At 45.7% G+C, this 13,529-nt stretch overlaps 1 protein-coding gene across 1 annotated transcript; it reads right to left on the reverse strand.

The window, feature by feature from the left end:
- Positions 1 to 1,315: 1,315 nt before the first annotated feature.
- LOC136751886 (GTPase IMAP family member 8) lies at positions 1,316 to 11,856 on the reverse strand. Its single transcript, XM_066707639.1, has 5 exons — positions 11,716 to 11,856; positions 8,441 to 9,130; positions 7,399 to 8,070; positions 3,599 to 3,802; positions 1,316 to 2,349 (listed from the first exon to the last, which is right to left on the reverse strand). The coding sequence occupies exons 1-5, from the start codon at positions 11,765 to 11,767 to the stop codon at positions 1,316 to 1,318; spliced, it is 2,652 nt and encodes an 883-aa protein (XP_066563736.1). The 5' UTR covers positions 11,768 to 11,856.
- Between the last annotated feature and the right edge of the window lie 1,673 nt (positions 11,857 to 13,529).

Here is a 13,529-nt window from a genome sequence, read left to right on the forward strand (position 1 = left end):
TTGAGCGTGGCATGGTTGTTGGTGCCAGACGGGCCGGTCTGAGTATTTCACAATCTGCTCAGTTACTGGGATTTTCACGCACAACCATTTCTAGGGTTTACAAAGAATGGTGTGAAAAGGGAAAAACATCCAGTATGCGGCAGTCCTGTGGGCGAAAATGCCTTGTTGATGCTAGAGGTCAGAGGAGAATGGGCCGACTGATTCAAGCTGATAGAAGAGCAACTTTGACTGAAATAACCACTCGTTACAACCGAGGTATGCAGCAAAGCATTTGTGAAGCCACAACACGTACAACCTTGAGGCGGATGGGCTACAACAGCAGAAGACCCCACCGGGTACCACTCATCTCCACTACAATTAGGAAAAAGAGGCTACAATTTGCACAAGCTCACCAAAATTGGACAGTTGAAGACTGGAAAAATGTTGCCTGGTCTGATGAGTCTCGATTTCTGTTGAGACATTCAGATGGTAGAGGCAGAATTTGGCGTAAACAGAATGAGAACATGGATCCATCATGCCTTGTTACCACTGTGCAGGCTGGTGGTGGTGGTGTAATGGTGTGGGGGATGTTTTCTTGGCACACTTTAGGCCCCTTAGTGCCAATTGGGCATCGTTTAAATGCCACGGCCTACCTGAGCATTGTTTCTGACCATGTCCATCCCTTTATGACCACCATGTACCCATCCTGTGATGGCTACTTCCAGCAGGATAATGCACCATGCCACAAAGGTCGAATCATTTCAAATTGGTTTCTTGAACATGACAATGAGTTCACTGTACTAAACTGGCCCCCACAGTCACCAGATCTCAACCCAATAGAGCATCTTTGGGATGTGGTGGAACGGGAGCTTCGTGCCCTGGATGTGCATCCCACGAATCTCCATCAACTGCAAGATGCTATCCTATCAATATGGGCCAACATTTCTAAAGAATGCTTTCAGCACCTTGTTGAATCAATGCCACGTAGAATTAAGGCAGTTCTGAAGGCGAAAGGGGGTCAAACACAGTATTAGTATGGTGTTCCTAATAATCCTTTAGGTGAGTGTATGTAATAATTGTTGACACTCTAATTCTGCAGTATACTACTTGATTCTACTTTCTTGATTGATGGTTGTGCCTATTATATTATTTATCTGTTCACTCCTTTGAGATGCACATATAAAATAATTATATAATAATAATATATATAATAATAATTATATATATTTTGTGTGACATACAATTAATACTTGTACAAGTCACCTTTTGTCATTTGCACTATGGCCCCCTCTGGATTGCGACCTTTATAACGTTTCGCTGCCCTCTCTTGCTCTCCTCACTGCACCTGACAGCTCTCTGCCATCGCCACTGCCCCTCCCACACCTCCCCCCAACAGCCCACCTACCACGGCCCCCGCCACAGCCCCGGCCGGACCCAAAGCCGCCCCTGCCACCCCCCCAGCTGCCACCGCTGCCGCCATGGCCCCCCCTCCAAATCCCAGCAGCGCCTTCTTCTCCTCATCCTGCGCCTCCTTCTTTGCCTTCACAATTAAAGCATTGCATTCCTCTGCCCGCTCCCTGGCCGCCTCCCTCTCCTTCCTCCAGAGGTCACTAATCATCATCTCCAGGACTCTGCCTGAGAAAATCCTCTTCCTCTCCGCCTCCAGCTGTCTGATCTCCCCCGCCCTCTCCCCCAGGATCCTCTGCTGCTCTCGCCCAATCTCCCACTCCAGCTCCCGGCACATCTCACCTGTGTAGAAGCCCCCTCCTCCATCCACCTCACCTTCCACCATCATCTCCTCAATCTTCTCCAGCAGCTCCCAGACCTGCCCAGAGTTGTCCCCTCCCATCTCCTTATTGTTGAAGATGTGGTACTGCCCACCGCATTGCTGGACAAAACTCCCCACCCCCTGGTCTTTGCTGTCTCCTCTTGCCATCACCTCCTCCACCGCCTCCCCCTTTTGCAGCTTGTCACCGTGGGTGAACAAGACCAAAATGTATCGTGTGGCTCTATGGCCTAAAACCTTGCGCATCACCTCCACTGTAGCCCTGTCCTCCTGGGTGAAGGTCCCCAGTCTCAGGACCACCACCAGCACGTGGGGCCCTGGGGAGGACAAGGACAGACACCTCAATACCTCCAGCTGCCGTGCCTTGGGAAGCAGGGAAATGTTGTTCCACCCTGGGGTGTCAATCACAGTCACCCACCGCCCTGCCACCTCTCCTCTCCCCCTCTGGCAGCTCCTGGTTACTGACGTCCAAGACTTGGCTGCCTTAAATGCCTCTCTCCCCAGTATGGTGTTGCCTGAGGCGCTCTTCCCCACTCCCGTCCTCCCCAGCAGCACAACCCTGATCTTCACAAGGTTCCTGTTCACTGAGCGAGTGAAAGTCAAAGCAGGGGTTGTGTTAATAAAGGGAAAAAGCTGCTTTTGTGCCTTGATCAATTCTGCAAATTTCACTGAAATACCCAATCTTGGCTCATGCTAACAGCACTGTGCCAAAGTGGTGCAAGTGATCACTAACGCACTCCAACACAAATCTATTTACTTTTACGTGTGTCATGGCATTCGGTCTTGAAGATGTTGTGTTCTCTCAGCAGACTGTGGAAGAGTGGGATGTTATGGAGAGGTTGTGACTTCCATTCAGAGATAAAGGAACCCTCCTCTGAGGTGTATCATACTCTACCTTCCTACGCCTGGGACTGGTGTGATATGCAGATTACAGATGGTTCAGAATAAGGATGGTAATGAGAAACAAGTTGTGCTTCGTGAACTGGAGAAAATACATATTGGTTTACTGACTAATTGTGAGACTCAACTACATGTAGTGTAGTGACCTCTACAGGTGGATAACATATATGGTTAATATGGTTGCAGTTGTAAGCCAGCAGGAAAAGTGTGTACCACTGCCTAACATGTAATTAAAAGTGTTTTACTTAACCCTACTTGGTTGCCTGTGTGAGATAAGTTACACTATATAAGCAACAACAGCACCTTGTTAGATCCTGCATTCTGTCCATGGGAACATCTAAAATGCCTAAAATAAATACGGAGTGAAACGCTAGAGGGCAGATTGATTAATTGTGAAGACTGGGAGAGATTCACAGAGCCCCAGAGCTCTCTCTCTGGTATGTGCTGATTGGGTCCCAATCTTAATGACCTGGAAAATCACTGGGAGAAAATTAAATTCAGCACGGGGCTGCCCACCCACAAGACAAGAGCTGTGTTTCCATGCCTACCAAGAGTGGGGCCTGACTATGACTTATTTAAGATAGCTAAGGGCCTCTTTACAGTTATTTTGATGTTTCCTGTTTCCACCTCAAGGAACAGTTGGGATCTCTACTGCATGATACTTTACCAGTGTTTAGATGTAGCCACTGTCACTGAGTGTTGTGTGATAAGGTTTTTCAACAAAGACCTTATTGTGATAGAGCTCTGCAATAGAGTTCTGTGATAAAGTATGACATGTAAAGGGAAAACCTACATTGAAACTTTGGGGATCAGGGTTTCATTTCTGTGAGAGAAGTTGCTGATCAAGGCTAAGAAAAGCAAAGACAGATATTTTTCAATCAATCAGCTTCTAAAAAATCTGTCTCCTGTGTGAGATCTGCATGATGAATTTACCTGGTAAATGTGCCATTGACATTCTCCACTCTCCTTCTCTCTTCTCTTCTTCCTCTTTTCCTTTCTGCTGATCCTCCTGCTTTTTCCTCACCTCTCTCTCCTCTTCCCACTCCTCTTCCATCTGTTCTTTAACACTCAGGATGGAGGGTAAAGATTCCCCCTTCCATTTCTCAGAAGGGCTGTGGTCGGAATTCCTTCCACATCCTGCCACAAAGGAAAGCACGTTGTTGTACTCGTAGTATATATATATTAAAGATATATCTTAGCTGTTTAAAAAGTAGACACAGACAAACTCTTACCCTTTTTGTCCAGTTGGGCTTGCCGTGTTATTTATATAAGAATAGAAATTATTGCCTGTGTAGGGCCAAGCTCTGCTGTTGCCATGCATGGGTTGCTCTCAGATCGTGCAGAAGAAAAAACAGGTGAAGCCAAAAACACCAGCACACAGACACAGAAGAAATATAAGAGAAATATACTGGTTGTATGTTTCATATCGATTTGTTTTAATTCCCTGTTTTCCTATGTAGATCTTGTGGGACCCTGGGCTGTGGCAATACGGCAAGCCCATCTTACCAAAAAGAGTCTGCACTGTACTGCCTGATGTAATTCAGCCTCAGTTCATTTAAGCATTTTCACTTAAAGAACAGCACTATGCCCGACTGAAACGCACATGAAAAGCTGTCAGATTGTGTCATATTTTCTTTTTTTTAATTATTAATCATAATTCCAAAATACCAAGTCTCTTTCTATTCCTTAAATGTTGTACCTTTTAATTGTTAATTTGAATATAATAGCTGACCCACTGATACATATTAAAAATACATTTAATTTTTGATGGCTTGTAAAATACACTTCACCCAGCATGCATTTCTGTTTCTCTGCTTCCCAATGTCTTATTTAAACGAGGCCAGAATATACAAATATTTGCCATTTTAGTATGGATTTTTAGTATGGAATTTACATTCTTATTTATATATATTTATAGTATATTTATCAAAGTGGACCCAATTTAGCATGCATACATCGATAACTATCTTCTCCTTCCCTGATTAAAACCATATTTAAATGAAAACAAACAGTCCTAATATACAATTATGCAAACATGCAAAATCCTGTTTTTGCTATCATGTTACTAATTTGCAATAGAGAAGAAACCATAAGAAAATTAAACAAAAATACAGTATATAGAATACAAATATAGTATATATATATATATATATATATATATACACACCAACCAGCCATTACATTATGACCACCTACCTAATATTGTGTAGGTCCCCCTTTTGCCGCCACAACTGCCCTGACCCGTCGAGGCATGGACTCCACTAGACCTCTGAAGGTGTGCTGTGGTATCTGGCACCAAGACGTTAGCAGCATATCCATTAAGTCCTGTAAGTTGCGAAGTGGGGCCTCCATGGATTTTACTAGTTTGTCCAGCACATCCCACAGATGCTCAATTGGATTGAGATCTGGGGAATTTGGAGGCCAAGTCAACACCTTGAACTTGTTTTTGTGTTCCTCAAACCATTCCTGGACCATTTTTGCTTTGTGGCAGGGCGCATTATCCTGCTGAAAGAGGCCAAAGCCATCAGGGAATACCATGTCCATGAAAGGGTGTACATGGTCTGCAACAATGGTAGGTGGTACGTGTCAAAGTAACATCCACATGAATGGCAGGACCCAAGGTTTCCCAGCAGAACATTGCCCAATGCATCACACTGCCTCCGCCAGCTTGCCTTCTTTCCACAGTGCATCCTGGTGCCATGTGTTCTCCAGGTAAGAGACGCACATGTACCCGGCCATCCACGTGATGTAAAAGAAAACATGATTCATCAGACCAGGCCACCTTCTTCCAGTGCTCCGTGGTCCAGTTCTGATGCTCACGTGCCCATTGTAGGCGTTTTCGGCAGTGGACAGGGGTCAGCATGGGCACCCTGACTGGTCTGTTGCTATGCAGCCCCATACGCAACAAACTGCCATGCACTGTGTGTTCTGACACCTTTCTATCAGAACCAGCATTCACTTTTTCAGCAATTTGAGCTACAGTAGCTTGTCTGTTGGATCAGACTCAACGGGAAAGCCTTCGCTCCCCACGTGCATCAATGAGCCTTGGCCGCCCATGACTCTGTCGCCGGTTCACCACTTTTCCTTCCTTGGACCACTTTTGATAGGTACTGACCACAGCAGACTGGGAACACCCCACAAGAGCTGCAGTTTTGGAGATGCTCTGACCCAGTCATCTAGCCATCACAATTTGGCTCTTGTCAAAGTCGCTCAGATCCTTACGCTTGCCCATTTTTCCTGCTTCTAACACATCAGCTTTGAGGACAAAATGTTCACTTGCTGCCTAATATATCCCACCCACTGACAGGTGCCATGATAACGAGATTATCAGTGTTATTCACTTCACCTGTCAGTGGTCATAATGTTATGGCTGATCTGTGTATATGTATATAGAATAGTTATTAAATAAAAGAACCTCTACATAAAACAGTACAATATTGGAAGATGTTGTCAGGATGTTGAAACATGTTGTTTGCATCATTTAGTGCTGGTGTGGGCCAGCCCATGTCCAGGTAAAGTACATTGCCTCCCGGGTCATGTTGTATCCACTTTGTTAGCTGATTAATTGAGCCATTGCCCCCCCTTCCCCCCTCCCCAAGTCACTTTCTAAAGCAGTGGTTTCAACCCCTGGTCATAGCCCCCTTGCCCCTTGTATGTCCTGTTATTACTGTTATTAGGGTAATATATTTATATTGCTCTTGTATTTACTTTAGTAGTGTGAGGATGTGTGTTATATGTATGACACACCCATGTTGTGTGTAAAGCCTGCAAATGAACAGTTTTAAAGAAATGTATATTTTTTAAATATATGTGGTATGTTTTTAAAATTATGGTAAAATAATAGCTTGAATCTTGATTATTGAAAACCGAATTTGTATTTTATTTCTGTTGGTAGGACAAAATGAAACCAAGATCTTTCCATTATAAAATATAATTGCAAGGTTAAATACTAAACATATGCATTTTGTGATTTTTGTAGTAAAGAATTAGAGTGAAATACCAAAAAGATATTCCTACTGAGCTCTGAAAGACTTAAACATGTATTAAAAAATAAGCAGGTTCGTAATTCAATGAAGGCTGCAGTTCTGTCATTGAGAGCTCAGTTGGAACAATTGTACACAGGACAGTGTGTCCCCAGGACCAAGGCTACGAACCACTGCCTAAAGGGTATTTCTCTTTTAGACTTTATTGTATGATGCAGCCATATTGTTGACCTTTTTCAGCTACTATGGGTATTGCAATATTCACTACCATTGATACTAAGTGACTCACTTCTGGAACTATCCCATTGCTCCCTAACGCCATGCATATAACACTGGTAATGAGAGGCATTATGTTCTTGCTAACATCGGTTGACTTTTCTGAGTGTCCCCTAGCCTGCTCTATATGCCAAGCCCTGATTGTGTGAAGCTCCTGTTTACACTGATCGATCAGCTGGCTCAATTCCAGTTTTAGCTCCCTAAGCTCCCTCTCCTCCTCCTCCCTCCTCTCCTCCTCCTTCATCCTCCTCTCCTCCTCTCTCTTGCTCCGGCGCTCCTCTTTCTGTTGCCTCTGCTGAGGTGTCTCGGCCTCCCTCTCCTTCCTCAACCTCTCCTCCACCTCCCTCAGCATCTCCTCCCTCTCACCCCTCTCCTGCTCCACCCTCACCCTCTCTTCACCCAGCCTCCTCCTCATCCCCTCCTCTTCCACCGCATACCTGTCTCTCACTCTCCCTTCCTCCTCCCGCCTCTCACCCTCTGTCTCCTCCAGCCTCCTCCTCTGCTTCTCTCTGAGGATCATTTCTGCCTCCTGGTACATCTTGTTGGTGTAGCAGCTTCCTCCATTCTCTGCCACCATCTTTTCTATCTTCTCCATCAACTCCTCCACCTGGGTGCTCTCCTCCCTTGCTCTCCCATTGTCAAAAAGCTGGTACCGGCCCCCACACTTGCACAGCAGCTCCTGCAGATAACCGGCTCCCTGGGACAGATGCTCCTCCTGTCCCTTGAGCTCGTCCGCACGGGTGACCACCACCAGCATGTAGGCCGCTGCCCTCTCCCCGAACACCTGCTGGATCAGCTCGACCGCCGCCCTCTCCTCCGGAGTGAAGCGGCCCACACTCACCACCAGCAGGAAGGCATGGGGCCCCGGGGAGGACAGCGAGATGCAGCGGGCCATCTCCAGCAAGGTGGCCTCATTGGACAGCTGCGTGTCAAACAGCCCCGGCGTGTCCACCACTGCCACCCGTCTCCCAGCGGCCTCCCCCCTCCCCTTCCGGCACTCCCGTGTCTCTGACTCAAAACCGGCCCGTGAATAGAACTCCGGATGGCCCAGGAGTGTGTTGCCCGTGGTGCTCTTCCCCACGCCCGTCTTGCCCACCAGCACCAGCCTGAGGCAGTCGTCACCATCGCTGTCACCATTGTCTCTGTCTGTGGGGAGAGGGGTGGAAAGCGTTACATATATGTATTTTTAAAACCACATTAAAGAGAAAACAATGCAAAATCACAATGAGCAGAAAAAAGACAAATAATGTAACAAAAAAACAATGCACGTCTATTCGTACCCGTCAATTTGTCTGTGACAATTTATCATGGATCCCATATATCTACTGTTTGTCTACAAAATTATACATTTGGATGGTCCCGTGACATGTGCAGACAATGTTATTATGTGACAAGCAGAGAACATTAACGACTCTGTGTTGGTCAGGGTCAAACGTCAGTGCAGCAAATTTCTCCCAAAAACATTGTCATAATCTAAATGCAACCAAACCACAACCTCGCACAGTTAATCACTTACATGTTGCCTTCAGTCCTACTGTGTCTCCCAACTTCCCCTGCCCTCTGGTTGGCGGCTGGGTGCTCTCCTCAGTTCTTGCCGCCACGGGTCTGATCTGTTCCCTTCCACTCTCACTCCCATCCCCCCTCACCGACCTCTCGATCCTGTCCAGCAGCCCCTTCACCTGCGCCACCACGTCCAGCCTCTGGTTGTGGAAAAGGTGGTACCGTCCCTCGCAGCTGTGCACCAGCTGCCGTGCGCCCTTGTTTTCCAGCAGGAGCTGTTCCACGGCCTCGGACCCATCGCCATGGCCACTGTCGTCGCCACCCACAAACAAGACCGTAGTGATGGTCAGGGCCCCCTCCCCGAAAAGCCCCAGTACCAGCTCCGCCCCACTCGCATCCTCCTCTGAGAAGCCCTCCAGCGGCACCACCAGGAGGAAGGCATGGGGCCCCTGTTGGCAGAACGTCAGGCAGTGGTCCAGCTGCTCCTCTGTCAGAGCCTCGCTGTAGAAGCCTGGCGTGTCCAGGACAGTCACACTCCACCCCCCCACCGCCTGCCCCCGCCTTTGCAGGCAGGCCTGGGTGCCACACCCCCCCACTGGGAAGTTGGCAGCCCCCAGGAGTGTGTTTCCAGAAGTGCTCTTCCCCACCCCCTTCCGGCCCAGCAGCACCAGCCTCAGTTCAGCGCAGCCTCGCCACCCCTCGGCCTCTGAGAGAAACAATCAGAAGATGATGCATTAATCAGCAGGAGTGAACTGGACAGTGGGACAGACTGGATGGAGTTCAACTGAACTGAACTGAACTGAATTAAATTGTAGTGTAATAAAGTGTAGTGTACTGTAGTGTACTGTAGTTTGCTGTACTCCAGTTTATTGTAGGGTAGTTTACTGTACTCCAGGCGTCGAGAGCTTTTAATGCATTAAACTTCTAGTGCCAGTTGTTTAACTGTGCATATTTTGAGAATATACCTGTGTGGATATGGGTTTGTGTATTGTGCTGAAGATCATGCACTATTGAAAAAAATAATATGAAATCTTCCTTTTAAGACACTGTCTGAGTTGGGCATCCCAGGATCTGTCTGAGCTGGGTGCAGAGTTTTGGTATTGTCTGTGGTTCCCCTTCCATGATTAAATCAATGGGGATAGCATAGTTGGATACTTGGTAGCCGATGCTACATACCACCTATTTCTCAATGGAAGAACAAATACATGGCGCACACAACCCATTACATACATTAATTCCGTTTTATTAGCCTATACTTCCTTTACAAAGATATATCAGTGATCAGTTTATTGTGCTGGGCAAGAGACTGCTGCCCTGCCCGGGACTACATTTCCTAGTTGCATAAAAGCAGAACAGAATGCTGGTTATGAACTCTGGCACTTAGACTGTGACTGGATTATGGACGTTGGCGTGGCTGCTGTTTTGTCTGGTTTTTGTGTTTAATTAGTTATGTTTGAGAGGGGCTTGTTCTATGTGTTTAGGTAGGGTAAACAAGGAACTAGGGCTTTGTTTATACTTCACTGCATGTCTCTTTACTTTGTGCACCTCTACACTGTGTAAATAATAAATTGCCTCCTTGCACCCTACTCCCCTGCCTGTGTCACTTCTTCCACCGACTCCACCTATAGAGCCCAGATGCCGAGTCCAGCCCCACACACTGTCAATATGTCTTTCTCCCCATTTTAATGTATCTTGCAGTGTGCTGCTGTTATGCCCCAATAGATTAAATGCTGTTGTTGTTTTTACATTTTCTCTTGATTAGTCTGGACTTTTGTGTCAATGTGACAAACAGGGGGGGCAGACAGACCCTCATCTCTCCTTACACTCACTCCAGACCTCTCCGGTTCTCCTGCACCAGCAGACTTAACCTACACCCTCTCCATTCCCCTTACTCCTGAACCGCTCCTTTTCATCCCTGGCCCCGAAGTGGTGGAACAACCTTCCCACTGAAGTCAGGACAGCAGAGTCCCTGACCTCCTTCTGGTGATCATTCAAGACACATTTGTTCAAACTAATAATACAGCAGTTTAATCTCCTGGATTGTTCAGCACTCTTCTAATTTTGCACTTTATGCTTCCTTATGCTCCTGCTTTCTTATAGATAAATTGTTGGATCTCCTGTGGTTTTACTGTGATTCATCCTGTCCCCCCTCCTTTTAGCACATACCTGTGCCTGTAATCTCTTTGGACTAGGATGTATTCTTTGTATTTTATGTTAATTGTTGTACTGCACTCTTGTAATGCTTAAATATATTTTTTTGTTGATTTGTATTACTCCACTCTTGTCATGCTTGCATAAACTGTAAGTTGTCCTGGATAAGAGCGTCTACCAGTACATTAAAAAATAGCTAAGATATTAATGCTTCAATAAGAGGGAGGGTGTAACAGAGGTGTTTGTGTGGGCTGGTCCAGTATGCTGTCACTGGGTAACCAAGTCAATAACAAACATGAGCCAAGTCACCAATCATCAACACAGCCTGAAACACCATGTGACTTACTGGAAACACTTCAGAGAGAGAGGCTTCCTCATTCACATAATACTCAGAGCTCATTCCTGACCAGATTCCCTGTGCAATAAGAAACTCTCCTGCCTGAGAAACTCCCTAAAAGAGAATTTGGGCAGGAGCTGAGGTCAGGACCCCGACCAATTTCTGGTGCCGTCTCAGGACACACCTGCTCAGACTGTACCTGTGACACCGCAGCCTGATCTCCTGAACATCTCAGCACTCTTGCTCTTATGCACTTTCTTATTAAACTCTGCTCCCTCATGCTTCTGCTTCCTGATGTATTTTTAGCACTGTATCTCCTCTTCCTGTTCATATTCCTCCCCCTCACTTTGGCACATACCAGGCACAGAACCTGTTTGCTCATTGCTATTTTTAAATAGTTATAATGGGATACATGCTATTACAGGGGCCATTCTCTCCCCCACTAAATCCCTCAGTTATTTTCCCCTAAATGTATTGCTAAATAATTTCAGTGCAAACTGACCTGTTTCAATTGTCTGCATTCTGCTCGGTCGAGACACTCAATCCCACTTGTGTTTGCTTTCTCAAAAGTGGGAGTGGAGAGTTTTGTAGAATGAGCTCCCAGAGAATGTAGACACACTATTATACTCTGTGTGTGTGTGAGTGTGTATACTGAATAATTTAAAAATTACATTGTTTACAATCACCCTCTAATACACTCCCCATATCTCTCAGTCACACTTTCCTATTTCGCCCAAAGTAAAGATTCTCTCTCTCTGTTTTTGCTTTTTCAATAAAGTTTAAAGCTTGAGATATTTTCTTACCCCACATTGAGCAGATGTTTCTATCTCCAGCTGCTCTCTGGCTCTTCGCCATTAGCTCCTGGCCTTCACTGAGCTATTGCCTGTGCGTATCTCTGAGCAGCGTGCTGCACCACATACACTGTGTGTGTGCGTGTGTCATAAATAGACTCCTCTCTATGTATGAGTCAAAGCCTCTTGTATCAGAGCGCTTAAACACAGAGCACCGCCCAGCCCATGGAAAAAAGGTAGGGTAATTTAAACCATAACATTTGAAAACATTCTTGTTTAATCAGTCTGTGACGTGTGCGATAATGAGCTGCCACATGACCCAGACCCAACAGGACCTGACTGCAGGTGTCAGGGTCGGGTTGTGTCTATATTCTGTGTCCAGTACATGGTGTCGGACTGGGTCGGGTTGGGCCTGCTCTGCCTTTCATAAGTTAATGCCTCATTACATTTTCTCAGTTTTTTGGATTCTTCCCCTTCTCAGTGTGAAAATGGCTCCTCTAGCTCCTTCTGTACGTTTTTTTGTTCTGCCATCACTGTTGTTAGACAGGTTTATGCAAACATGCTTGAAGCAACTGAGATGTTTAAATGCTTTGAAAAATTAGTTTTGTGGAGGAGGAATGAAAGAGAGGTACTGCCCCCACCCCCCACAATGCAGACACAGAGGTTCAGACCTGGCACCTCCAACACTGCAGCCCAACGCCGCTCCGCTGTACAAGAGCTCCGGCACCAAGCTGGAACAGAGGCCAAAGCTCTGGATCAAATTAACACCACAGCTAACAAAAAACATAATAACCAGTGTAAAAACTCTTGGTGGAAATGTTTTATTAAATACCATGAAATAACTAAGAATACATTGAAAGCTGTAAAGAAGTTATTACCCAGCTGCAATATTTTATGAATAATATATATTAAGTTATATATAATGTATGCAGCCTATTGCTGACTTGTGCCAAAATAGTATATTAGTATAACATGCCTGGGGTAGGGTTGTGATTCATCGTTGATAGCCAAACTAGAGACCACAGTTCTTGTACAGAGGACCGGTGTTGGGCTGAGCTGTTGGAGGTGCCAGGTCCAAACCTCCACCTGTGCATTTGTTACACATGGAGTGACTCGGGACTTACGACCACAACTGCCCCCGGTGTCACCAATATACAGGATTGAGTTGGTAACCCAGTACGGTCTGGTATAAACAAACTACAGAGAGCAGTGTAGAGAAGAATTAAAATCTTTATTACAAAGACATGAAACAAATGAAACAGTCAGCTACACACACAGTTGTATCCAACAGGAGGCTGACCAGCACACCCTGCAGTCACCAGTCATTCCACCACAACCACAGAAGTAGGCACCCTATTCTATATCAATACAAATTCATAATCCATATCACTACTCACATCTAGAAAAATAGGTATAAATAACTTAAAAAATAAAAAAAACAATACAAATAAAAACCTTAACCAGCTTGCTGTCGTAGCTGGACACTCCTCCCAATTCAATACACCTAATTTCCTACCCCCCCCCCCCTTCCTTTCATTTCCCAATGAATCATTCATACCTCACCCACACAATACATGTCTGTGTATTATTTAAAATGAACAGACCCAGCCCCTCCCCCAAAGGGAGAATCAGCACAAACTCAATGCCTAAAGACTTTCCAACTTTTCCAGGAACTTTACCACTCAGACAAAACACCCCCTCTAGCAGCTTTAGTCCGATATTAAGGATTAAGTTCGTTGTTATGCTGCCAAACAGGAAATTAAGTCAGTGAATTGGGCCTCACCTCAACTAGGACATCTGAGTGATCTCAAGAGAGTGACATGGGA

Source organism: Amia ocellicauda, chromosome 6 (genome assembly GCF_036373705.1).
Source record: "Amia ocellicauda isolate fAmiCal2 chromosome 6, fAmiCal2.hap1, whole genome shotgun sequence".
Classification (NCBI taxonomy): Eukaryota; Metazoa; Chordata; class Actinopteri; order Amiiformes; family Amiidae; genus Amia; species Amia ocellicauda.